Source organism: Nerophis ophidion, linkage group LG17, assembly GCF_033978795.1.
Source record: "Nerophis ophidion isolate RoL-2023_Sa linkage group LG17, RoL_Noph_v1.0, whole genome shotgun sequence".
Lineage (NCBI taxonomy): Eukaryota > Metazoa > Chordata > Actinopteri > Syngnathiformes > Syngnathidae > Nerophis > Nerophis ophidion.
In genome coordinates, this window is record NC_084627.1 from 14,330,932 (window position 1) to 14,358,523 (window position 27,592).

The 27,592-nt window shown below is 38.1% G+C and overlaps 1 protein-coding gene across 1 annotated transcript in view; it reads right to left on the bottom strand.

The window, feature by feature from the left end:
• Positions 1-8,746: 8,746 nt before the first annotated feature.
• fubp3 (far upstream element (FUSE) binding protein 3) overlaps positions 8,747-27,592 on the bottom strand; it is a 51,900-nt gene continuing 33,054 nt past the window's right edge. Inside the window, exons 13-19 of the mRNA XM_061876355.1 lie at positions 15,808-15,968; positions 15,440-15,513; positions 15,291-15,367; positions 14,989-15,045; positions 14,267-14,320; positions 14,060-14,187; positions 8,747-10,256 (exon numbers count right to left, since the gene is read on the bottom strand). Of these exons, the coding sequence (XP_061732339.1) occupies positions 10,248-10,256; positions 14,060-14,187; positions 14,267-14,320; positions 14,989-15,045; positions 15,291-15,367; positions 15,440-15,513; positions 15,808-15,968 (560 nt within the window). The 3' untranslated portion in view covers positions 8,747-10,247. The remainder of the gene's footprint in view (positions 10,257-14,059; positions 14,188-14,266; positions 14,321-14,988; positions 15,046-15,290; positions 15,368-15,439; positions 15,514-15,807; positions 15,969-27,592) is intronic.

Genomic DNA, 27,592 nt, shown 5'->3' on the forward strand with positions numbered 1-27,592 from the left:
ATAGAATGACATTCATAAAAATCACTTCTCTAAACGAATGTGCATTTTTATGATACGTTTCTCATATTTTTTAATCTATATCGAATGACTTCCTCATACTAACTTTCCTAAAAGAATTATTATTCTCAAACTGACTTAAAAAATGACTTTTCAGACTAATTTCTCACTTTTTAAATGAGTTTCACTTTCCTTATAAAAAATGTTTTTCATAATACATTTCTCATACTTTTTCATCAGAGAGAGAAAGACTCTCATTCTGACTTTTCAATTGTGAATCTCATGACATTGACTTAAAAATATAGCTTTTCCATCCATAAGTCCCTTTAAATCCTAGAATGACTCGTACTGGTTTTTTTTTATTATAGAATTAATTTCTCATGATTTTCCAGACCATCAAAAGCACTTTTACATAAACTTTTAATTTTCTAAAAACAAAAAACAATCTCATGAAACGGACTAAAAAAATTCTTATCAAATTAATTTATCATATAAGTTTTATTTTAAATAAATGAATGACTGATACTGAGGTTTTTAAAAGTATATCATTCTCATGACAGTGAATAAAAAAAATACAACTTAGATTAATTATTGCTACTTTTTTAAATCAGTAAGACTCTTACAGACTTTTCTAAAACAATGTGATTTTCATGACACTGACTTAAAAAAATAAAAATCGGCAGATTTTCTAACACCTTTTTATCATGATATTACTTTTATAAGCTAACTTTTATAATAAAATTAATATGTCAATAACCTAAAAAAATACAACTTCTAAAGATACATTTCACACTTTTTTCATCATGAAATTACTTTCTCATGTTGACTTTTTTTTTTTATATATAAATCTTGGGGTTTCTCATAACACTGACTTCAAAAAGTACAACTTAAACTAATTTCTCATGGACTGATTTATTTACAATGTAAATCTGTAAACTAATGTGATTTTCATGATACGTTTCTCATTTGTCATCATCCAATGAATTCCTCAAACTAACTTTTTCAGAAAGAATGTGATTCTCATGAGAACTACTTAAAAAATTACAACTTCTCAAATTGATCATACTTTTTTAATCACATAACTTTCTTATAATACTTTTTCTAAAAGTGTGATTTTAATGATACATTTCTCATACTTTTTTCATCATTGAATTGACATTCTCACACTGACTTTTCTAAAACAATGGGATTAATCTCATGACAATGACTGATAAAAAAAACGTATGAGAAATTGGTCTGAGAAGTTGTATTTTTCAAGTCAGGGTTGAAAATAATCATATTCTTTAAGAAAAGTCAGTATGAGAAATCACTATTAGAAATGTGGCATGGAAATCATTCTTTTGAAGTGATAATCATTCTATGATTAAAAAAAAGTATGAGAAATTAGTCTGAGAAGTTGTATTTTTCATAGAATGATTATCACTTTTCAAAAGACTGATTTCCGTGACAAATTTCTCATACTTTTTCCTCAATGATTTCTCATACCGACTTTTCTAAAAGAATGTGATTATCCTTAACACTGTCTTGAAAAATACTTCAAGATTATCATACTTAACCACAGAATTACTTTTTTCTCAGACTTTCTAAGAATTTGGACTGTTCTCATTAATATATCTTTTTTAATTTAGCTTCTCAAGAATAATTTCTTATACTTCATATAATCATCGAACGCCTTTCATAATGACTTTTCTATTACAATGACTATTCTCATGAGTCATGAGAATAAGTGAGGCAGTTCCTCACCTGCCACCAGGTGGCTTTACCATGAGATGTTACAGAACGAAGTAATAAAATAAAATAAGTTTTAATATTTCTCATTTGGTTTGAAATTTCTATGTGATTTTGGTGTGGTTCCTGTATATTTAGATAACTTTCATGGTCAAAATCGCGGAAATTCCATGTTTCCTGACCAAAACAATGCAGCAGACGGGAAGTGAGGCAGACACAGGCGGTGCCTCCACGGCTACACACAGTGTGTATCGGAAGTGCGTGCGAGGGGGCGCATGCTCGTTGCCACCTGGAAAAGGCAGGTCGTGAGGCAGCAAGTACCTCTGCCTCAAGGTAGGGGGCGATATATTGTCAACTTGCAGTTCAATGCCTCAGCAGTACTCTGACTCGCCACACTGGGAGAAGTGGGGATGCTCAAGCTAGCAGACACAGGTCTCTCGAGCGGAAACCAGCATTTTTTTCTTTTCTTTTTTTGAACTGTATTTATAGCAAACATGGCATTTTTATTAGAGTAAGCCAGCGTTTGTGGGTGTTTTTTGTCAGATGCAAAAATATTGTTTAATTTCTTGAATTTAAATTGAATTAAATGAATGTTTCTGCCAATATGGAGGATTATATACTGTATCCAAGATGAAATACTTCTCTAAACTGGACTTTAAGACAAAATGAATGCGATCATAAAAAGTACGTTTTCATGGAGGATAGATATTGCTGCTTCAGATACAAATACAGAAAGGTAAAATACACTCACAATACTTGATTTATTTTGTTAAAAGCAAATGGGACCAAAAAGTATTTAAATAAAACTTTATCAAGTAGTTTTTGGACCCATTTATCATAATATCGTTATGATAAAGTTTTTTATGAAAGCGGATAACTCGTTTTTTTCCCCTCCTGTAACTGTAATGTGCAACCTAAATCAACAATGACTAGAGCTTCACATATGAAGTTAAAAAAAATAAATAAATAAAAGTATGTATGCTTCACCTGGTTAGTTCACCGCACGTCACTGCTCATGACATTGACCTTAGTTTTTCAGAACATTTTCCTCAATCCTCTGATCACAGACTTTTTTTTTCTCCGATTTCTATTCTGACTTCAACCTTTTTGTTTCAGAATAAGACATATTTATTCATATTGATCTTTTTCTAAAACATGACTATTGTCAATACACCGACATTTGTTAAGTTCAAGTAGCCATGATTGTCATACACACACCAGGTGTGGCGAAATTTGTCTTAAAAAATATGGCTTTTCATAAGATTTGTATTTAGATATTTTATTTTCTCATAGTAACTTTTACCCTCATTTTTTTTTTTAATTTCTTTGGGGGAAAAAAATACTTCTCCGAAGATTTATTTTCTCCCAGTGACTTTTTTCTTCTAAAACGATAATCAGCATTGAAGCAACTTTGTTTTACATCTAAAATACACATTTCTCAAAGGGGTGACTTTTTTCCGTCTAAACCAGGGGTAGGGAACCTATGGCTCTAGAGCCAGATGTGGCTCTTTTGATGACTGCATCTGGCTCTCATAAATCTTAGCTGACATTGCTTAACACGGTAAGTAATGAAAAATTCCGCTGGTAATCACAGAGTTACAAATAAAACATTCTTATGCATTTTAATCCATCCATCTGTTTTCTACCCCACCTGTTCGAGAAGTCGCATTAATGGTAAGAAGCATGTTACTTATTATTGAACGGGACAAGTGGTAGAAAAAGGATGGATGGATGGTTGGTTTCAGAATAACGATGTTATTCTGAGACACATTATAGTCTAAAAATGTTGGTCTAACTTAAAAATGCACGCATTTAGTTGTATTCAGTGTTAACATTTTTATATGGCTCTCACGGAAATACATTATAAAATATTTGGCTTTCATGGCTCTCTCGGCCAAAAAGGTTCCCGACCCCTGGTCTAAACAAAACAATTACATCTCATGCAAGCTTATCTTCTTCATAACATCACTTTTTCTCAAAAAGATGTGCCTATTCGGTATTTTCCTCATTACAACTTTTTCTCAAGACTTTTCCCTTGTGGATGACGAATTCCGAATGTGCACGTGAGATAAAAAAAAAATAGAATAAAAATGGAAGGAGTGGGTGCTATTGTAGTGCTGAGTGCATTTGCTATTCATGTGCCTGTAATGTCGTTTAATGAGAGGACTAAGCGCGGGAATGAGATGAATAGAAACATGCTCATGTGTTTTTTTTATATATATTTTTTTTAGTAGGCGGCCGAGGAGGGGGGAGTGTTTTAAAGCATTGTTCCCATGCAAAGCTGCTTTGACGGGCTGCACTTTTCGTAAAGCAGTTTAATATTCATGGGAGTTGTGCTGTAGAGTTTTGGGCTATTTTTCCAGCTTGATGGAGTGCAGCTAAATGGGTAGTTTTGCTTCTTTATTTCGGACATCTTTATTCCATGGTTGCTTTTCCCCCCATTGAGCTTCTCCCAAAAGTGATGTCCAGGCCCCTGAAAAGTGTCGCAAATCAATCTTTCATGGGGGGTTTTGAGGGCAATTTGACATCCATGCACGCCTCCTTTCACTCCAACTACAAGAAGGATTGGGAGTGGAAAAAGTAGGCATTTTTAAAGAGGGGCTGGGGGATATATTGCAAAAGAAGGTATACATGGCAAAAGGCAAGGTGAGTGACAGGGCACGTAAAAAGATTACTGCGCAAACAGCTGCTTTTTATGAGACTGCCTTTTTTTTCCCAGATGAAATTCAGGCCCGCCACCCCCCCCTTCGCCCTATTCCCTTTCTCATCTAGATTGATTTACATTTATGGCATTCATCAGGCAAAATCCGAGGTAAATGGCGGGACAGGGGGGCGGGGTCAGGCTCTTTATTAAAGAGGAATTAAAATGGAGTGAATTGGGGTAACGCATGGATTTGATTTGCTTATTTATGCATTAACCTTATAGCGGCTTCATTGGGGGCGCTGGTAAAGGCGCGGGCATCACATCATCCCCGCTTAGCCGCCATTGTAAAGCCATTATTGTGGCCATTTAAAGCCTATCAAGTTTGTGTGGATGATTGACAATTATTGCACAAAGACGCACGCTAATTGTTGTCATTTCAAAGAGCTGCTGGGAAAGCTATCAAAGAAAGCCTGCAGAAGGGGAGAGAGAAAACATGTTACAATGCTTCGGAGCACTCAATGAATAATTATTATTATTATTGGTAGTAGTATTATTATTATTACAGGCACACCTGCAACGGCTAGTGTACATCTTGTCAACAAAGCTCACACTCCTTAAAATGTATGCTTTCATCCTAGCCACAGTCTCATTACATTGACTATACTTAAAATATTAAGACTTTCTCTCAGTGATTTTCCCCCTTTTCTCATATAGACTAGCCGGGTGGGGAAAAAAAACGTAAAAAGTTTTTGCATGGATTTTCTTAAAAAAAAAAAAAAAAAAAGTTATAATTTTTTTCTCAAAACATATTACATTTACTAAGATAATAGCAACTTTTTTAAAAAACATATTCAACTTTTAACATTACTTTTTGTTATAGCAACTTGTCTCATACTGGTTTTTACAAGATGACATTTTTCTTGTTTTTCTTTTGAAACATCCTCATTACATTTATCTCATAACATTATACCAACTTCTTATAAAAGATAAACACAACTTAAGAAGTTTTCTCATTACTTTTTTCTACTAGCTTTTTTCCTCAGAAAATATTCTCAGTTTATTCTAAAAATAGGGCTTCTCGCAGATCTATCTCATACTGACTTCTTTAACTTTCTTTTCCTCATACGGACTTACTGGGGAAAAAAAACAAAAAAATTCTATTCTCATTGCATGGATTTTTCTAAAAAAGAAAATCATGATTTAATCATAACTTTTTTAATACTTTCTATTTTAAAAAATCTTCCAAGAAAGTTTTCCTCACTGACATTTTTCTCACAACACATCCCCACAAGATTTACTTTTCTCCTACCAATTGTATTTTTTCTTAGAAAATATTAACTTTTTCCCAAGTTACTACTTCTCATTGCACTTTTTAAGTCTCGTCACGAGATATTTTCTCATACTGCCTTTCCCCATCACTTTATCTTTGTTTTTTCAAAAACAAAACATTTTTCATGACTTTCACTCTGACTTTAAAAAAACCTGAAATATAAACATAAAAAGAACATTTCTCCTGACTTTCCTAATTGCTTTTTTCTTCAAAAAATATTTTTATTAAATGGATTATTTTAAAAAAATTAGGCTTCTCACAGATGACATTTGTTCATTCTGCCTTTTACTGACCAAAATCATCATCTTCTATTTATAACTTTCATTTAAACCAATGTTTTTGCTGAAACCTTGCACGACAAGTTAACTTTCCCCCTGAAATATTATTGAATACTCAATGAAATTCTCATATTTCCTTTTTAAAACTTGACTATTCTTATTACTTTGACTTTTTTTCAGAAAATGACAATTCTCATGAAATCTACTTTCCCAAAGCACCGCTTATTAGATTCCTTTTTCCCCTTAAACTAAAAAAAACAACCCTACTTGACTTCTTACATCCATCCATTTCTACCACTTGTATATTTTTCTTTTTTAAATGTCTTTATGACCTTCCTCATTACATTGACTTTCTTTCTAGAAAGTATTTTCCATAATATTGCCACATATATTGAACAACCTTTTGTTTGTGTTTAAAATGATTAATTTCATACCATTATGATTGGAAAACCAACTTATTTTAAAACATGACTTTTCCCCCGCCTCATATTGGAGGTTTTTTTCAGATGATTCATTACTATGAATTGTTCTGAAATACGACGCACTGACACCCCATTAAAAAAAGACATGAATGGCGCAAGTTCAAGCAGTAAAGTGGCTGTAAGCGAGATGGTAAAAACTCACCCACTAGTTGAGTACTTGAGATGAAGAGTTGATGTGAAGAGAAGGTGCACACACATAGAAAGACAAGAGCACACACACACTTGACAAGAGAGTAGTCATTAAAATGAGATTAAGCTGTCGTCATGAGTGCCACAGTGTGCAGGATAGTGAAGATCAGCTAATCTGACGCAAAGGTGAGAGCAGAGGTGCACCCCCGTCTCTCCTCCGTATTCTTCTTGTCACATGACACCTGCCTGCCTCGACGGGTGGCTGCACACATGCTTAGAAACATATAAAAACATGATTAAATCATCCATGCCAAGTGATCAGGTAGTTAAAGCAGACTGCCAGCATGCGACATGTCAATAAAGCTTAATGAGAAGTGTTTTCATGCGGAAAGTCAAATACAATTAAGTAAACGTAGCAGTTAGAGTATCAAAAATGTAGTATAAGTCTTGCAAAAATACAACTACAACTAGTACTCCTAAAACTAACATCACTTTTGTGCTGATCTTTAAGTATTTTATCAAACTTTTTCTCAGCTTGTATATATTAATTTAAAAAATCATGCAATTTAAAGACTTGATGTACTGGTCCCAAATTACAGAGGAATATTAGGGGTAATCTTAAAAAAAAAAAAAAAGTCACTGAATTCTGTACTGTAAATAGCAAATACTAAGTTGAAACTACAAGAAATAACATTTACAAAACATTGAATGACTGTAACGTTGTTCTAGACATAAAAAAGGCTTTAAGTTTTTAACTCGAAACAAAACTAAGAATTTGACCACTCATATTACGACTCTTTCGATTATTCCTATTACATTCATTTTTTACTCAGATTCATCATTTACAGATGAAAAAATGGGTGACTCATCTATCACTACATTTCTTATAAAAATCCTCCAGGGAAAAAATATTGTAACTGATTTTCACTACAAAATAGGAAGTTTCACAGAAAACCTTTACTAGTTTTCCTTTTCTTGAAAAACTAGGTCACAAAATTTTGATTGTTCTTTAAGTATACTTACCATTGTTGAACATTTTTTCCAACTATTCTTAACTTTTTTTTGTTAGTCAAACTACCTCTGCGAAAAAAAATCGTAACATTACAACCTTAATTTCTCGGAAGTGTTTTCAAGAAAAAAATATTCCCAAACATTCTCTGACATTTTTTCCTGAGAATTAAAAAACATCTCAAAACATAGCAAAACACCTGAACATTTCCATAATATCGACAATTCTTGCAACTTAGCATTTGTGAAAACAAAATGTATTTTTTTTTTTATTTGTTTTTCAGAGCACTTTCCGAAATAACTGTCAAGTGATTAAAAAAAAAAAAATTACATAAAAAAAAAAAATATATATATATATACATATATATATATAATAAATTGTCGAGTACATTTTTCCTGCATTATTAAATTTGGATATCTCTAATAGAACAATGTTTGTTATTTTTTTAAATCAGAAAAATACAACATTATTCCCAAACATCTTTGCAGCATGGCTCAAACACTCCCTTGATACTAAGTAGCTATCAGATGATGTCGCAGATAAACACAGAATTAATGATAATTAATGATAATAATAACAAAAGGTCGGTCTGGGAATGAGTCTGGAACAAGCGCGTTATTGGCTCGCAACAATGGCACCACCGGGTCATTAGTGTCCACAGGGACGGCACACTAAGAGAGGAAGAGGATCAAAATCAAGGGCTGGATTTGGAAACAGCTGCAGTGTATCAATGCCGGGGCCGGTATGTGGCTGCTCAGGGGCCAGAATGGCAGGGGCCCCCCTGCTGGGCGCAAGCATGTGCACTGACAGAACTGGAGGGGGGTGGCGAGGAGGAACATGTCACTAGAAGCGCAGCCTGAGGGCGACACGTTGCCATTATTATTACTATTATTGTCAATGTTTTTAAATGACATGCATGAATTATGTCATCCCGGATTTCTACACACACATCCAAAATAAGAGCACTAAATGGAGGTCAACCACAAGAGAGGCTTGCGGAAAATTTATTTTGACTTTGAGAACTGTCAACAGGCTATATAGAAAATAGATTATCTGCTAATAAAACATACAGTCGAGCTATAATTCTCTGTATCATGTCTGTATTTACACAATAGGAACCAAAAACAGCTTAACAGTACACAATAAAGGTAGTCTGGATGTTTGTTTTAATACATGGTTAACTGTACACCAAAAGGAAAATAAACCCACCATAATTAGACATTTCCGAAATTATATCCCTTTTCATTAAGAAATGACATTAATACAAGAATTGATTCTCCGTAATGACGCATCATTCCTATTTAAAGTTAGATCACACAAAAAATAAAAAAAATATTAAAAAGTTATTACCATTGGACTGAGAAGCAGGGAGGTACCGAAGGAGACAGTTTTGATCATAATACTTAAAACATAAAAAGAAAACAATATATCCTACAGTTATCAATCATCACACAGGTAGAATTAACAGAGGCTTAGCAGTCTTGAATAAGTCGTAAGTATACAGAACATACACAAAATAATTCTATAGCACTTTTATCTTCTTCAAACAAGATGCAACATCCAATTTCAATCACATTCATAATCTTTGAACATTTTCAGTATAAGGAAAAAAAGAGGGACACTTTTCCTACAATACTGGTCGCAGGAAAATAATTTCTATATATCTATATATATATGAAACATATATATCCTTAAATTAACAGTCAAATACATGAGAATATGTACAGTTTTACAAGGTAGCAAAGGCAAAAAAGCTATTTGCAACATCCCTCTAAGTCTTAGATACCAGATCAATGTAATAAATTATCCTCGACATTTCCATTTGAGAAAAAAAACAAAAAAACAAATAAGAAAACAGAAAACATCTTAAAACTACAAGTTAAAAGTCGGTCAAAAATATTAGAGAACCCATCTTTGTTTCAAAAGTGAAAGAAGATATTGCACCTTTTTAATATATATTGTGTGTGTTTAAACCAGAATACAATAAAAATGACAATGAAAAACAGCATACAATGCACAAGAGGAATTAAATTAGAACTATATTGCCACCGCAGGCTGACGTGGAGCCTCGCTTTTTTTAAACTCTTTAAACCATGTAACAAAAAAAACAAAAAAACACATTTTCCTGTAACAAGACATCACAGTTTCATTTCACTGAATCATGTAAAAATAAGACAAACAGAATCATCTCAACACGTTCTTTAAACATCTTATGACACGTGACAAAAATAAGACACATATTCAAGACTGCTAAGCGGAATCAACAGGGTGCCATTGGAAACCAAACTAGAAAAAATAGATGTTATATTGCCTTTTTGAAATGTTACACACGCAAGTCTCGGGGTATTCATTTTGGCGGTACAATCTGAGTCACGACAAGAGAACAAACAAAAAAAATACTTGCTCAAGTCCAAAAAGAGATCCCAAATACGGTCTACTCAAAAACAACAGTGTACATAAGCATTTAGTAACAAATAAAGGTTTGCTGATTTTTAGAAATATATTTATCATAATGTCATTCTACAGCTAGTGTTTCCCACTAAAAAAAGTCTTCAAGGCGATGAGAGTCTAGAACCCTCCGTTTAAAAAAAAAAAAAATAGAAGAAAGAAAAAAAAAGGGTCGTCTCCGTCCTCAGTGATGCGACCTTCTTTAGTGATCCTGCAGGATGACACACACACACACACACACACACACACACACACACACACACACACACACACACACACACACACACACACACACACGAGCTTATTCCTCACGCCGATTTACATCAGACACACCCTGCACTCATCGTCTACACGCCGAGAAGTCCAAACTGATTGACAGCTGATAATAATCCTCACGACACACCCCTTTTATTCAAATACACTAATTGCTGTCACGATGGCTAGAAATTAAACAAGATGGAAAGTGTCAGTTGATGAAAAATGGTTGAATTATTTTTCATTACTATGTACATATTAATCAAGTTACCACATTAAGTTCCATGAAAGGGTTAAACATAACATTTGTTATTATCATGCAACTATAACACATTCTTTTAAATTAATACCTAAATTAAAACGGGGCTTATTAGTAAGGCTGGATATGTAACATATTAGAAGAATTACACGCATGAATCAAATGACTGCAATATACTGTAACACCTCCAATCAAATGCTGGGCATTTTTTTAGCCAAACCGCACAAAAAAAATCAAACATTAATTGGAAGGAGTTGATAATTGCAGTCAAACTGTTATTTCCAAATGTTAAAACTAATTTATATTTCTTAATATTTTTACTTCCCAAATTAATTTGGGTGCTTAAGGAAGTAAAAAGGCAGCCTTTGACCACATTAATTTGTAAGACAGGTGTACGATTGGCCGTCCCTCGCCACATCGCATTTGAAATAGTCTTCGCCACATAACAAATTTAAAAAAAAAAGGTTAAAGCACAGTTTGAATTTTTTTTAGGCTTAAATCAAGCATTTAAGCATAAAATGACTAAGTGGACAAAGAATATTGTACCACTAGTATTAACCACTATAAAAGACTAGACTAATCAGTGTGCGCTGTTCTGACCTCAGATTGGCTCAGCCTCAAGGTTGCATTACTATATTGAATTAAAAGAGTGTAAAGGCGACTAAAGGGTGTTTTAATAATAATGTTGAAATTCTTATTTAGATGGTAGTCAACCGTTTTTATGCTCAACGTTGAAAATCTTTGATTCATAATTGACGATTCCTACTTTGCCTGAATTAATTTATCGCGGACAAGTCCGGAAAGAATTAACAGCGATAAACGATGGATGACTGTAGAGTTCAACACAGCATCAACAGAAGCATGCTGTAATAGCTATAAGGAGCAAAGTGCTGAGACAGCATTAAGACAGCTGATTTATTCACTGTGAACACAAATGTGTTTTTTTAAGCGAAAGCTGAGATAGATAAACCTGCTGGATGCTCAATGCTCACCAGACATGACACATACAGTACATCAATTGCAGCTACCACCATCTTATGACATTAATAAAAATGACATCAGGTTGGGTACACCCACAGCTGATAATGCTAATGTTTTTTTTACCCGTTGCCATTTAGAGACCCCATGCTAGCGTAGGCAACTTGTTGGTTAACTGAATGGAGATGTTAATTAGGATAAGATAGACTTTGTTTATCCCACAATGCAACATTTGCAGTATCAATGGGGGTTAGCACAGGACTATTCAACTAAATTGTTCTCGGGGCCACACTTCCAGGAAGCAAAGGACATGGCCGAACCTCCCTTTACTATTAATCTTATATTGTATAATCCTGAGAACTGACATCGTCTGTAGTGGACATTTGATTTAGTTCTAATTCCTACTGTACGTCAGGCCATGTCCACATTGATATGGATACTTTATAAACACATACTTATCTCTGCATTTAGGCCTCTTTTCCACATGCAAACGCCTGTGTTTGTCCTTAAAAGCACATTCTTTTGTAAACGATGGCCAATGCGAAAAGTTCAAAAAAACGTTTCTCCTTAGTGAGCTGTACTCATCTGATGAAGTCATGGTTATGCGCTGTTATTTGAAAAGCTTAGTAATGAGCAACCAACACAGCTTTGCTGACTTAAAAGAGACTAACAGAACTTACTGGATGTTTGAACGGAAACCTACTGGTATTCTCACTCTACATTGATGAAAATTTTCATCGACATGGGCTTTCAAAAACTCCACGAAACTCCCGCCAGCGCCAATTCCAGTCAGCGGTTTTGGATAACTTGCAAGCAAACGACTCAAAGGAAAGATGCAACCTTATCTCATGTTTGAATTCTTATTTAACGACAAATCATGAAGTTAAAACTTAAGTGTGTTGGTTCCAATTTGCGTAGATTGTTCGTGCACGTATAGCACGCCAAAGCCACAAAAAAAAACAAAGTGATGTATCCTTCCTCCTTGTTAGTGTGAAACTGATGTTAAAGATATTTTACACTTCATTGCACATGTAATTTCACTATACCAGAAAAGGTTTGCAGCTCGTTCGTGCACTTTAGGCACTTAACTATTCAAGAGGTTTCCTGGGCTCCTTGTTAGTGTGCGCTGATTTTAGAAATAATGTACACTTCACCGCACATGCACTATATCACCATGTTGCTGATTAAACGTTATAATTGAACAAGGGTTGGGTTCTAGCAGCACAGGTATGCATATGCGCGCTTTAGGCACCAAATGAGATTCATGATGTTCCCCGGCTCTGTCAAGTGTGTTTTTTTTTTAAAGAATTTACATGTGATTGTGCATATCAAAATAATAACAAAAGTGTAACGCCGCCAAGGCTTCTGATTAGATCAAATGGCCATGACTGCCGATGTATGCGTTTGCGTATAGACATACAGTTTTGAGACTACACTCGTGTGGATGGAGATCGTTTTAAACCCAGATATGCGTTTATCAAACTGTGTTTGTGTGGACATGGCCTTAAAGGTACAAATACGGCCCTGGTATGCGACACCCAAGTGTCCACTGCAGGACGCTGACTCTCAGGAAGATGAAATGTCAATGAAAAAAATCCGCCAAGCCTTATAAGATTCACTTCATATATAGAATAACTATTAATCCTCTAAATCAGAGATGTCAAAGTCCAGGCTTGCGGGCCAGACTCGGGCCCGCGAATGAATTATATATGGCCCCCGGGATGATAATTGATTAGTATTACAACCGACCCGCAGGCCACAGCCACTTGCTTTGAAGGAAGTTTGTTTTTGTCTGTGAGCCTGTTGAAAAATGTTTTCAATTGAAATTAGTGATAGAGCCATAAGAAAATGTTGGCTTATTCATTTAGTCATTAAATAAAACACAGTACACGGTGTTACGTCTTGGTTCAATAAGTTATGTGCAATCATTTTAATATGTTTTTAATAAACATTGAACCAGTCCGGCCACTAGGGTTGTAGCAAATTAGTTTTTTTGGCTCTCTGATGTATTTGACTTTGACATCCCTGCTCTAAAAAGGGAAAAACACAAACAAGTTAAAATAAATGCAATCAGTGCATATTGTTTCCGGAAGTTACATGAGAATTAAGACAATAAGCCATCAATTAATTGGTCAGTGATAAATTTTAACAGAAACGATGTGTTTACAACGGTCCAAGTTTCTCTTAACAACAAGAATGCTTGTTTCTAAGGACCCATTGCAGAAAAACTAAACCAAAGTACATCGGTATGAGAGCGTTGTATTTTTAGGTATCTGCTGCAAAAATATACTGAATTTAGGGGCCGGTCTGTCCTCATTCCCCTGTGCCGCCAGTTGAATAGCCCTGGTCTAGAACATAGTGCTCTATAACTGGAACAAGTTTTGGTAGCTGAAATGTGCAATAATGAATTGTCCAGTAAGTCTATTTCAACCGCATGTCAAATGGTATATTGACAGTTAAATCCAACCTTATAAAGACTTTTATGAACTGTGTCGATTTGTCAGTTTTTTAAAACATTTTACCTGAAGGCCCGGGGCTTGAGTCTGCTGAGCGCCCTGGTTAAAGTAGGCCATGGGCTGTCTGTAGAAGTCCACCCAGTTGCTGAAGTCAGGATTGGAGGTCTGCTGAGATCCAGGAGCTGATGTTTGACCTGATAACAAAAACCACCATGAGCACAACAAGCTCGAGATGAGAGGATGGGGTGTGGTAAGTAATCAATAGGCGCTCACCCCAAGTTTTAATGTATTCTGAAGCAGCGCTCGGGGCCTGCTGACTCTGCTGACCTACAGAAGACAACAGCCATGTCTATTTAATGTGTACACATAGCTTGTAACTACGATTGTACGATATACCAGTAATAATTAATTACAGTGGTACAAAAAAATTAAACAGTACTATACTGCCTCTTGGGAACGGCGTGGCGCAGTTGGTAGAGTGGCCGTGCCAGCAACCTGAGGGTTCCTGGTTCAATCCCCAACTTCTACCAACCTAGTCACGTCCGTTGTGTCCTTGAGCAACACACTTCACCCTTGCTCCTGATGGGTCGTGGTTAGGGCCTTGCATGGCAGCTCCCGCCATCAGTGTGTCAAATGTGTGTGTGAATGGGTGAATGTGAAAATAGTGTCAAAGCGCTTTGAGTACCTTGAAGGTAGAAAAGCGCTATAACCCATTTACCATTTGCCTCCCCAAAAATTTTTGTTCACTATTTTTTTTAATGGCAAAATTGTTCTTCGATCGCAATAAGAAATGTTTGTTTAATGTATCGTAAGATTTTTTGTTAAAACATAGCTAATAACGCCAATTTTTGTGGTCCCCTTTAATTAGAAAAGTACTGAAATACATTTTTTAACCGGTACCAAAATATAGGTATCGGGACAACCATACTTATAGCATGTGAATTTACAGATGCATACGTCAGGAAGAAATAAGTGTAGTGGTTTGCTGTGCTTGCCTAGCTTTTTGTAATACTGCTCCCAGTCCATCTGGCCCGTCTGGGATCCATTGTGACCTGAAAGCAGACACACGTAACAGTGTCAGCTTCTCATCTGCAATTCTTTTTCCTAATCATTCCCATGGAGTACAAACTGAAAGTGTGTCTGGACAGGAAAAAGGTGGTTAGCATCATCATGTCTCAAAACCATCCCGTGTGACCTATCAGACTGTCATAAAAACGCTTTTCCGCTTCCTTTATTTTGAGATCTGACAACATTAGCTCATGTGACTTCTGTCAGGCGATATGATATTCCAACTTACTGTGCTCCTGTTGGCCAGGAGGCTGCCAGATCTGAAAGGTTGTGCCCCAGCCACCGGTCATGAACGTCTGAGGGCCGCTGTGAGACAATGTCAGTTCATAATACACTTTAATGGGTTTCTGATCTTGAAATGAATGAAAAACTAATTACTGCTGAGGAGGAGTGGCTGATCCTTGGTTGTAGGGGTTCATGCCAAAGCTGCCGTTTCCTCCAATTCCCGGAGCCTGCAGCGGAAAGAAGGAAGTGGCGTTTGAGAGAGACCACACTTGTGTTTAAAAGGAAGCCAACAGACAAGGTCAAAGGGCACGGCTGGGTGCTGATGCACTCCATTAAGTCCATTTGATGGATTCTTACTTTGTAACCTCTGGTGTCATCTCTGTGGCCACCAGGGCCACAGTCACCACGAAACACCACCCCAACCCCCCATGCCCCCACCTACCGCTCGCTGCAGCAGGGACATGTGTGTTCATGAATATAAGCGAGGGACAATAGGCCAATGGAGGAGCTAGACCACCTACCCCAATTCTCTCATCGATCAGCTGGCGAGCCTTTTCCAACTGCTGCGGGGTGCCTCGGATGGAGAAGATGCGCACGTTGGGATCAGTGTTGGGCGGCGGGTTTCTCTGCAGCTCCACGTGGGCACGAGACTGCTCCTTGATGTTTTTGATAGTCTCACCACCTGAAAGAGCAGAAAACACCTTTAAATGTATCCAAACAATTGTGGACAGGCCGGAATAGTAAACTATTGGAAGTTTTGTAGCCAAGCAACGGTCATGATATTAAATTGTTTACCATACAGGGTGGTCTGCCACAAATAAAATCAGCACTACATTTTCACCCTCGCTTATAAAAAAGAAGAGCAGAAGTGATGATTATAGTTGCCAACGTAGCCACTTGGTCTGTATATTTAGTAAATAATCAGATAAAAAGCATGTGCTGCTCTTGTCAAACATCGGGCTTTACTTTGGACTCTTCTCCCATTTATTCAAACCTTTCGCAAATGCGTCACAGTCACTTATATACATTTGATCAAACATTACAGTCCTAAGATGAAACGTACACAAAAAGGAATCAACTAGCCATGGTTCTAATTACATTCGACGTACTCAAGGTCGGAATCTTTGGGCACCTCACGATTAAATTACGTTTTAGGGGCTGCAATTCGATTATACATCTATAATTGTCATATTGTACAGGGTTTCCCCAAGATTGCCACCACATTCATGCTGGTGGGGGCGTGGCTATGGGCATTGCCAATCATTTTGATTTGCAATGATGCATATATTTTCTTTAAAAAGGCTAAACAAATGTTTTATGTATATTTAAAAAACATTGTTTTATTAGTTAATGCTAATATTAAAAAATGTTTGTATCAGAATCACAATCTAAATCAGTTTTAACACAAGGAATTTGACTTGGTAGACTGTGCTCATAATTCAATGCAGTTTCAATTGTTGCTTACTCTAAAAAGTAACAGGCTACACTTTATTCTGCCCTCCCTTGAATGTTGTAATATAGTTTGCCAAATATGTTAACGGTTATTTTTTATTAAATCTGAAAAAAAATAACTTGGTGTTTTGTTTATATTCTTCACAATCAAAACGAAAACTAACCACACTAAAAAAGTACATTATATATAAACATGAAGGACATACATGTAGGAATCAAGTTAAATTAATCCCTCTCATTTGACTTTAGCCCGGTGTCAACACGTTTAGGTGCGACCAGCTGCTGACGCGCTTCTGACAGGCAAGTTAAATGCAAGTTATTTTTCCCCCATAATAAATGGTATATGAGCTATTCTTCAAAAGTAATATAGTCAATGGTACGTAAATAATAGACTATATACACGGTATATCCACTCAAGTAATACATCATTTAAATTTGCTTTAATGTAAAAAAAGAAGAAAAAAAAAATATTTTGAAGGTTTGGCGGCAGTAATCTTGCTGTGGCGTTGCGCCACGATCCTTTACATGTAGGGGAAAACCTGATTGTATATATTGTAAATATAATGACTAGGGGAAACCCTGATTGTATATATTGTAAATATAATGAATATGTCTACAGTAATAAAATAACCGTCCCTACATGGCAGTCATTAGAGGTAGGTGAAATAATAAAGTTTAAGATGCATCGCAATTCGGACATGGACAATTGCAGAATCGATTGGTAAACGTCAATAATCAAAATATTTATTGTAAATAAAGTAATGTAGACATTTTAAAAAGTTGGCTGACTGCAGTGAGCCACCTCAAGGAAAGATCTGACCAGCTCCTTTACTATCTGGCACCTGGCACTTATGGTCCAGTTTATCACATTACACATTTTTAAATTAATTTAATAAATGTGGGAATCAATTTAACTGTTTTATTGTAATTTTTATTTTTTTAAAGTTGCAAGTGGTAAACGCTTATTTAGTGAAACAAAAACTTTTTAAAACTGCATCAATATACATAAAGACGCCTTAATAATCAATTTTTAATCGAATCGTATCTCCTAAATTGTAATCGTAATCCAATCATGAGGTGCCCAAAGCTTCCCACCTCTAGCAGTCATCCTTGATTATTTTTTGCGCCTTTTAAAACCACTAAATGGTCAAACACTTTGCCCCCAATCGCCATAAATGTCCGGCTCAAAGACATGTGTCCTTTGTTCACTCATTCATATCTACTGTATGGCTTTAAGTGTTGCCGGCTGTGGGCCACACTGTATGGTTAGTAGAGGTGGGGGAAATAATCGATTTTTAGATGCATTGCAATTCGGACATGGACGATTAAAAATGGATTAGTAATTGATAATCTGTTTATGTATTGTTGATAAAGTAATGCAGGCAGTTGTAAACATTTGAGGCGAGCCATCTGAAAGAGATCCGCCCAGCTCCTTTATTATAGGGCACTTTTGTTCCATTTTTTCACACGTTTCCATGAATTCAATAAATGTAATGGGAATTTCTTATTACAAATGCACCTTTTTTTAAAAGATGTAAGTGATAAACGCTTATTTTGTGAATTGAAAATAAATGTAAAACTGCATCAGTATACATAAATTAAAGATGCATCAAAAATCAATTAATAGAATCATAGCTTTTGAATCTTTATTGTAATTGAATCGTGAGGTGGCCAAAGATTCCCAGATTTAACAATTAATATAGTCTCTTCTGACTTATTGATTTACTTGCGAATATCCTCTTCACTGCTTATTTTCTGCTGTAACATGGTTCCTAATATCCTTCTGTTAAAATGTACAAGGCATTTATTGTTTTGTTGTTTCACTACTTAACATTGAAGCAAGCAGAGCGCCCTGGCTAGAATAGCTCAAATACTCATTGTGTCCGTGCTAACACAGCCAACACATAAACAAATGTTGGCTAATGATTATACCATAATTAGGTATAACCAAATCTAGAACTACCGATTAGAGAACATTACCATTTTTGAAATGTCTATATTACATTAACATTCATAAATGATTGATATTTGGACACTTGTCCATAGAGTCTTGAATTGCCCACATTTTAATCGTGATGCATTGTAGAAATTATTATTTTCCCCACCTCTACCAACTACTATAGTTTGCTACATCAACGGGTCGTAAATGTCTATTTTTTTAAACAAAAGTGTTGGACGATTACGATCTACAAATCCGCCTCCGCTTGGGATGGTTTCCTGCTGGCTCCGCTGTGAACGGGACTCTCGCTGCTGTGTTGGATCCGCTTTGGACTGGACTCTCGCGACTGTGTTGGATCCATTGTGGATTGAACTTTCACAGTATCATGTTAGACCCGCTCGACATCCATTGCTTTCCTCCTCTCCAAGGTTCTCATAGTCATCATTGTCACCGACGTCCCACTGGGTCATTATTGTCACCGATATCCCACTGGGTGTGAGTTTTCCTTGCCCTTATGTGGGCCTACCGAGGATGTCGTGGTGGTTTGTGCAGCCCTTTGAGACACTAGTGATTTAGGGCTATATAAGTAAACATTGATTGATAAATGATTGATATTTGGACACTTGTCCATAGAGTCTTGAATTGCCCACATTTTAATCGTGATGCATTGTAGAAATTATTATTTTCCCCACCTCTACCAACTACTATAGTTTGCTACATCAACGGGTCGTAAATGTCTATTTTTTTAAACAAAAGTGTTGGACGATTATGATCTACAAATTCATAGTAAATACAACTGTTGACAGCTATCAAAACACAAATTGGTATGTCAGACTTAGCCCTGTCTTGGTTTAACTCTTATCTTACTGATAGGATGCAGTGTGTCTCCCATAACAATGTGACCTCGGACTACGTTAAGGTAATGTGTGGAGTTCCCCAGGGTTCGGTCCTTGGCCCTGCACTCTTCAGCATCTACATGCTGCCGCTAGGTGACATCATACGCAAATACGGTATTAGCTTTCACTGTTATGCTGATGACACCCAACTCTACATGCCCCTAAAGCTGACCAACACGCCGGATTGTAGTCAGCTGGAGGCGTGTCTTAATGAAATTAAACAATGGATGTCCGCTAACTTTTTGCAACTCAACGCCAAAAAAACGGAAATGCTGATTATCGGTCCTGCTAGACACCGAACTCTATTTAATAATACAACTCTAACATTTGACAACCAAACAATTAAACAAGGCGACACGGTAAAGAATCTGGGTATTATCTTCGACCCAACTCTCTCCTTTGAGGCACACATTAAAAGCGTTACTAAAACGGCCTTCTTTCATCTCCGTAATATCGCTAAAATTCGCTCCATTCTGTCCACTAAAGACGCTGAGATCATTATCCATGCGTTTGTTACGTCTCGCCTCGACTACTGTAACGTATTATTTTCGGGTCTCCCCATGTCTAGCATTAAAAGATTACAGTTGGTACAAAATGCGGCTGCTAGACTTTTGACAAGAACAAGAAAGTTTGATCACATTACGCCTGTACTGGCTCACCTGCACTGGCTTCCTGTGCACTTAAGATGTGACTTTAAGGTTTTACTACTTACGTATAAAATACTACACGGTCTAGCTCCATCCTATCTTGCCGATTGTATTGCACCATATGTCCCGGCAAGAAATCTGCGTTCAAAGGACTCCGGCTTGTTAGTCAATCAATCAATCAATGTTTACTTATATAGCCCTAAATCACTAGTGTCTCAAAGGGCTGCACAAACCACCACGACATCCTCGGTAGGCCCACATAAGGGCAAGGAAAACTCACACCCAGTGGGACATCGGTGACAAAAATGACCCAGTGGGACGTCGGTGACAATGATGACTATGAGAACCTTAGAGAGGAGGAAAGCAATGGATGTCGAGCGGGTCTAACATGATACTGTGAAAGTTCAATCCACAATGGATCCAACACAGTCGCGAGAGTCCAGTCCAAAGCGGATCCAACACAGCAGCGAGAGTCCAGTTCACAGCGGAGCCAGCAGGAAACCATCCAAGCGGAGGTGGATCAGCATCGCAGAGATGTCCCCAGCCGATACACAGGCAAGCAGTACATGGCCACCGGATCGGACCGGACCCCCTCCACAAGGGAGAGTGGGACATAGAAGAAAAAGAAAAGAAACGGCAGATCAACTGATCTAAAAAGGGAGTCTATTTAAAGGCTAGAGTATACAAATGAGTTTTAAGGTGAGACTTAAATGCTTCTACTGAGGTGGCATCTCGAACTGTTACCGAGAGGGCATTCCAGAGTACTGGAGCCCGAACGGAAAACGCTCTATAGCCCGCAGACTTTTTTTGGGCTTTGGGAATCACTAACAAGCCGGAGTCCTTTGAACGCAGATTTCTTGCCGGGACATATGGTACAATACAATCGGCAAGATAGGATGGAGCTAGACCGTGTAGTATTTTATACGTAAGTAGTAAAACCTTAAAGTCACATCTTAAGTGCACAGGAAGCCAGTGCAGGTGAGCCAGTACAGGCGTAATGTGATCAAACTTTCTTGTTCTTGTCAAAAGTCTAGCAGCCGCATTTTGTACCAACTGTAATCTTTTAATGCTAGACATGGGGAGACCCGAAAATAATACGTTACAGTAGTCGAGGCGAGACGTAACAAACGCATGGATAATGATCTCAGCGTCTTTAGTGGACAGAATGGAGCGAATTTTAGCGATATTACAGAGATGAAAGAAGGACGTTTTAGTAACGCTTTTAATGTGTGCCTCAAAGGAGAGAGTTGGGTCGAAGATAATACCCAGATTCTTTACCGTGTCGCCTTGTTTAATTGTTTGGTTGTCAAATGTTAGAGTTGTATTATTAAATAGAGTTCGGTGTCTAGCAGGACCGATAATCAGCATTTCCGTTTTTTTGGCGTTGAGTTGCAAAAAGTTAGCGGACATCCATTGTTTAATTTCATTAAGACACGCCTCCAACTGACTACAATCCGGCGTGTTGGTCAGCTTTAGGGCATGTAGAGTTGGGTGTCATCAGCATAACAGTGAAAGCTAATACCGTATTTGCGTATGATGTCACCTAGCGGCAGCATGTAGATGCTGAAGAGTGCAGGGCCAAGGACCGAACCCTGGGGAACTCCACACGTTACCTTAACGTAGTCCGAGGTCACATTGTTATGGAGACACACTGCATCCTATCAGTAAGATAAGAGTTGAACCAAGACAGGGCTAAGTCTGACATACCAATTCGTGTTTTGATACGTTCTAATAAAATATTATGATCGACGGTATCGAAAGCAGCGCTAAGATCGAGGAGCAGCAACATAGATGACGCATCAGAATCCATCGTTAGCAATAGATCATTAGTCATTTTTGCGAGGGCTGTCTCCGTGGAGTGATTTGCCCTGAAACCGGATTGAAAGGTTTCACATAGATTGTTAGACGCTAAGTGTTCATTTAACTGCTCCGCAACAATTTTTTCGAGGATTTTTGAAATAAAGGGAAGGTGAGACACCGGTCGGTAGTTTACCATGAGGTCAGGATCGAGGTTAGGTCTTTTAAGAAGAGGATGAATAACCGCTTTTTTGAATGCTAGGGGAACAGTGCCCGAGGAGAGTGATAAGTTTATAATATTTAGCACTGATGGACCTAATAATACAAAGAGCTCCTTGATCAGTTTCCCAGGAAGAGGGTCAAGTAAACATGTTGTCTGTTTTATTCCATTTACACGTAACAATTCCTCTAATGTTATTTCCTCAAAACGAGAGAAACTATTTTGGAGGGCAGTATCCGCCGTGTATACCATCGTATCAGTGTTAATAGAACCCCGTTGTAGCTGGGACGCATTGTCTTTAATCTCCTTTCTAATGACTTCAATTTTCTTACTAAAGAATTGCATAAAGTCATCAGCTGAGTGGGTTGAGCTACTGGAAGGGGTCCCTTGTTGGGTTAGCGATGCTACCGTACTAAACAAGAGGATTACCCAAGATGGCGGCGCCCGGACGGGCTGCAACATTGCGGAGCTCCTGCTAAAGATGGAACATTTGGCAGAAATACCGGACAATTCTACAAACTTTATGGCTGGCTCACATCGTGGTCACTCCGTGATCACGTACGACCGCCAGACACTTCTGGATGTGGACACATCGGGACGTTTTGGACTGATAGACGCGTGCGTGCTAAACATGCTAACTAGCATGGGAATACGTCGGCGGCTACATCCAGCGGCCTGTGAAGCAGGGGAGTCTAGTAGCAGCGGGGGCCGTCTACGGAGCAGACGCCAGCGGTGTGATCGGAAACGCGGATGTCGAGCGGGGCTAAAAACAAAGCAGAAGGCTAATCACCACAGAACACCACTTCCCTTCCCAAAGCCCAAAAAAAGTCTGCGGGCTATAGAGTGTTTTCCTTCCGGGCTCCAGTACTCTGGAATGCCCTCCCGGTAACAGTTCAAGATGCCACCTCAGTAGAAGCATTTAAGTCTCACCTTAAAACTCATTTGTATACTCTAGCCTTTAAATAGACTCCCTTTTTAGACCAGTTGATCTGCCGTTTCTTTTCTTTTTCTTCTATGTCCCACTCTCCCTTGTGGAGGGGGTCCGGTCCGATCCGGTGGCCATGTACTGCTTGCCTGTGTATCGGCTGGGGACATCTCTGCGCTGCTGATCCCCCTCCGCTTGGGATGGTTTCCTGCTGGCTCCGCTGTGAACGGGACTCTCGCTGCTGTGTTGGATCCGCTTTGGACTGGACTCTCGCGACTGTGTTGGATCCATTGTGGATTGAACTTTCACAGTATCATGTTAGACCCGCTCGACATCCATTGCTTTCCTCCTCTCCAAGGTTCTCATAGTCATCATTGTCACCGACGTCCCACTGGGTCATTATTGTCACCGATGTCCCACTGGGTGTGAGTTTTCCTTGCCCTTATGTGGGCCTATCGAGGATGTCGTGGTGGTTTGTGCAGCCCTTTGAGACACTAGTGATTTAGGGCTATATAAGTAAACATTGATTGATAAATGATTGATATTTGGACACTTGTCCATAGAGTCTTGAATTGCCCACATTTTAATCGTGATGCATTGTAGAAATTATTATTTTTCCCACCTCTACCAACTACTATATTTTGCTACATCAACGGGTCGTAAATGTCTATCTTTTTAAACAAAAGTGTTGGACGATTATGATCTACAAATTCATAGTAAATACAACTGTTGACAGCTACCAAACAAATAGGTAGGAAAAACGTGGAGTCAGGTTGCCAACATTGTATGTAAACAGACACATTTGGACCACCGTGATTAGATTCAAACATTATACATTATAATGGGACTGTGTGAATGTAGCATGTTACAACTATGTACCGTTGGAATTGTAACTGTTGTTCCTTAACACACCCCATACGCACCTGGTCTGCCAGAGAATAAAATTACATATCAGAGAGATCAATGTTGCCAACTTAGCGATAGACCCCTCTTGATTAAAATTTGTTTTTCAAAAAAGCCACCAATGACAAATGTAGCGACTTTTCTGGTCTTTTTGGACATACAAAAAAGTGCTTATTGCTCTTCTTTATGAGCAGCCAGTGTTACTCTGCCCCCAGTCCACCTAGCTTTAAACAGTCTTGCTTGTAGCCTTGGGGGAAAAAAAACTGAAAAATAAGCAACAGAAATCTTTTTGTTTATCGTTTGTTATTTTACCCACATAATCTCAAAGTGTCCATTAAGATCAGATGTACATGCGTCATGGCTAATTATGCAAATGACACTGTACTCCCACATTAATCAGATTGCAGTTACGTGGAAAACGATGAAGGGTTAATATTTTGTGCTAAAATTATTGTAAAAATTTAAATTTTTAAAACGACCGATGGACAATTTTGAAAAGAAAATTGACAAACCAAAAGTAACCTTAAACACAACAGTAACATACACACTTCACATAATTAATTACACATACAACCGGGTGTTTGGAGAATTGCTCAAAGCTAAAGCTGTTTCTTTACAAAGCGGCTTGACACAGATAATGAGAAGAGAAAGAGGCCTGAGTCTGTTGTGATCTTCTCTCGCGTGAGAACAGCGTACACACAACCAAGGCGTCTTATCTGTGGCATTGTGTCGGGTCACACGACAGAACGTTATGCCGCAATGCTACCTTAAGACAACCGGCATGTGTCTCGCCACTTTCCTACCATTCTATGATGACATCCGTGCAAATTGGGGAAACAAAAGGGGGACATCTTCCGCACCCCCCGGTAAGGGATGCCAGCTTCCCCGACGTGTGGGGACAGCAATTACACCAGCAGGGAGAAACGAAACATAGCTGGCAGGAGAAAGGAGCCAAAATTGAAGCGTATCCTCCTCCTGGGACATCATTTGTCTCTTTTTAGCCTTTTCATTCTTGACTCTATGTTGTCTTGATGTGATGAGAACACAGAGTGAATGACATTGGGGGGAGCAAACAACTGCCACCATCCCACTTTCTCCACTGAGATCTCAAGGAAAAAAGCTGAGGGTGCTTCCCCGGGGGGAACCCGGGGCTCTCCTGACATCAATTACACATTTGTTCACTTGTGGCTGACACTTAGATGACCCGGACTGACCCCCGAATGAAAACGCTCAACAAAAACCTCTCCTCCTCCTGGACCCTTCTCCGTGCTGCCAACAGACTGCGCATCGGCCATTAAGGCATTGTCAAGCAAATGAAACTTCTGCCTTAATGAAGCCATTATGAGCTCTCCAGTCAGACAGCAGAGAGCAATGAAGAGGCTGACTATTCATTTCATGGACTGGCCTCAAGTCAGGACAGATAATACAGGTCTTATTAATGAGACTGGTTTAGTACGCTGGAGAAAGGGAGGGGGACAAAAGTGCAACTGGTGCCAGTATTCAGAGGGTCTGGTTAGCGGCTGGTGCTCGAGGGTAGCTGGAGGGGGGGGTTATTGCGGAGTATGCCCTTGTGTGAGTGAGAATACTTTTTTTAAACTGTGCCTTCCACAGTGAGGCATTTATAATATTTTGCTCCTATTACGCCAAACTTGGAACGACTGGAACGTATTACAAGTGAACAATTAAAGCGTTAAGTCAATGTGTTTGTCCTAAAGTAAAAAACGGGGTGAGAAAATCAAAATCAAATGTTTATATTTTATGTGAATACATTTGCCCTGTTTAAAAGACCAGCTTACAAGCAACCAATTTGTACAAAAACATCTTCCTCGAAAAAAAAATGTTTTCTTCATACAAAAGAATGAAGAATGCTGGATGATAAAACAAAAAAAGCCTTGTGTAGAAAACAATTATGGCAATTTCCAAAATATAAGAACTGATTTGATGAAACAAGGTACAGTGTTATTCAAATCCCCAAATCATTATCTTTATTGGATTTTTTAAACTACGTATTAGCTGTTATATGGTCAACTAGATGGACTATGGAGCTGTAAAAAATTGATATTTTAGTGCTATGGCTGGCAAATATTACACCTCAAGCTTTTATTGTCAGCTGAAGTAAACACTTTTCCTATTTAACACTTGTTTTGTGTGCTAATGCTAACTTGCTAGGCTTAAAGAGAAAGAGAAACTTATACGTTAAATGAAAGACTACTGTGCTGTTTCATTCTCTGCTCTTGCCATGAATTTAAGCCTGTTTTAATGTGAGAGCAGATTGGTGGGTGGCTTGATCCATCAACAGCGAGAGGCGTTGAGCGACACTGTGTGTGCATGAGCGAGTGTGTGTGTGTGTGTGTAGGGGGTCAAAAGCAGGGGGCAACGGGCTACATATGGCATCGTAAAGATATTAATCACCGCACCCTTTAAGGATTGGCTGACAGCACCCAGACCCACCGCCATCTCGAGCATATTGACCCACTTCATATGCTAATGCCTAGGGGGGGGGACGCAAAGCCCAGGTTTATTTGTTTCCCTTGCCCCGCTACATGCACAAAAGCCACTTGACATTTCTATTGCCATGTTTTTATCTTAGGTAAAGAGGCTCCTTTCGACCCCTCCCACCATCAGCTGTGCGTGCACACACACGCATGCACACACACACGCACGCACGCAGAAGCACACACCTCCTCCTTCCAATGCAATGGTCAATGACTTTTAAATAGCTGGCAATAGAGTGGGCATGAATAGCCAATAAGCTAATTCCTCCTATTCATTCCCTTGCTGCACTCTATTGGGCTGAAAGAGGCTCATTAGATGCCAGGCAGCCTTCCACATGATTGAGGGCTGTTATTATGCACCTTTAACAATTAATGTCACATTACACGCATTATCCCCATCATTAAGCCCTTAGTGAAGCCAATGAATGCCACTTGCGCTATATACATGAGGCCTGCGAAGAGAATAGAGGGTGGTCACTCAACCCTCATCGGTTTCACAGAAGGGCAAAACGGCAAACGGTACTAATTTATTCAAAAAGGTAGGTGAAGGGGGTTCGGGCAAGCTGTTGACTTGAACCAAACTTTGCATAAGACTTAAGTCTGACATTTATAGCTTATATCAACACAAGTGCAATAGAAAATATTAGGGATATGAACCTTACAACTCACGATTCAATTTGATTCCGATACTTGGGGTGCTGATTCAATTCAGAATCATTTCAACACGATTCTCACAATATTATAAGTTATAATAACTTAACAAAATTGGATACAGATTACAAAAGCTCCTTTAGACTGCTGACATATACATGCAAGTAAGTGAGAACTGCTTTAAAAACGATGACCAAGAAGAACGCGGAGTTGGAATATAATTACAACACTTTATGTACATATTTATATACGTATTTATATAATATTTGCATATTTATATAATATATAACTACAAGCTCCATTCACAGACAGAGTCCCATTGCTTTTATGAGCGGTCGAGCGAGTCAAAAGCCGGGGGGGAAAAAAAAATCTTTTTTTTTT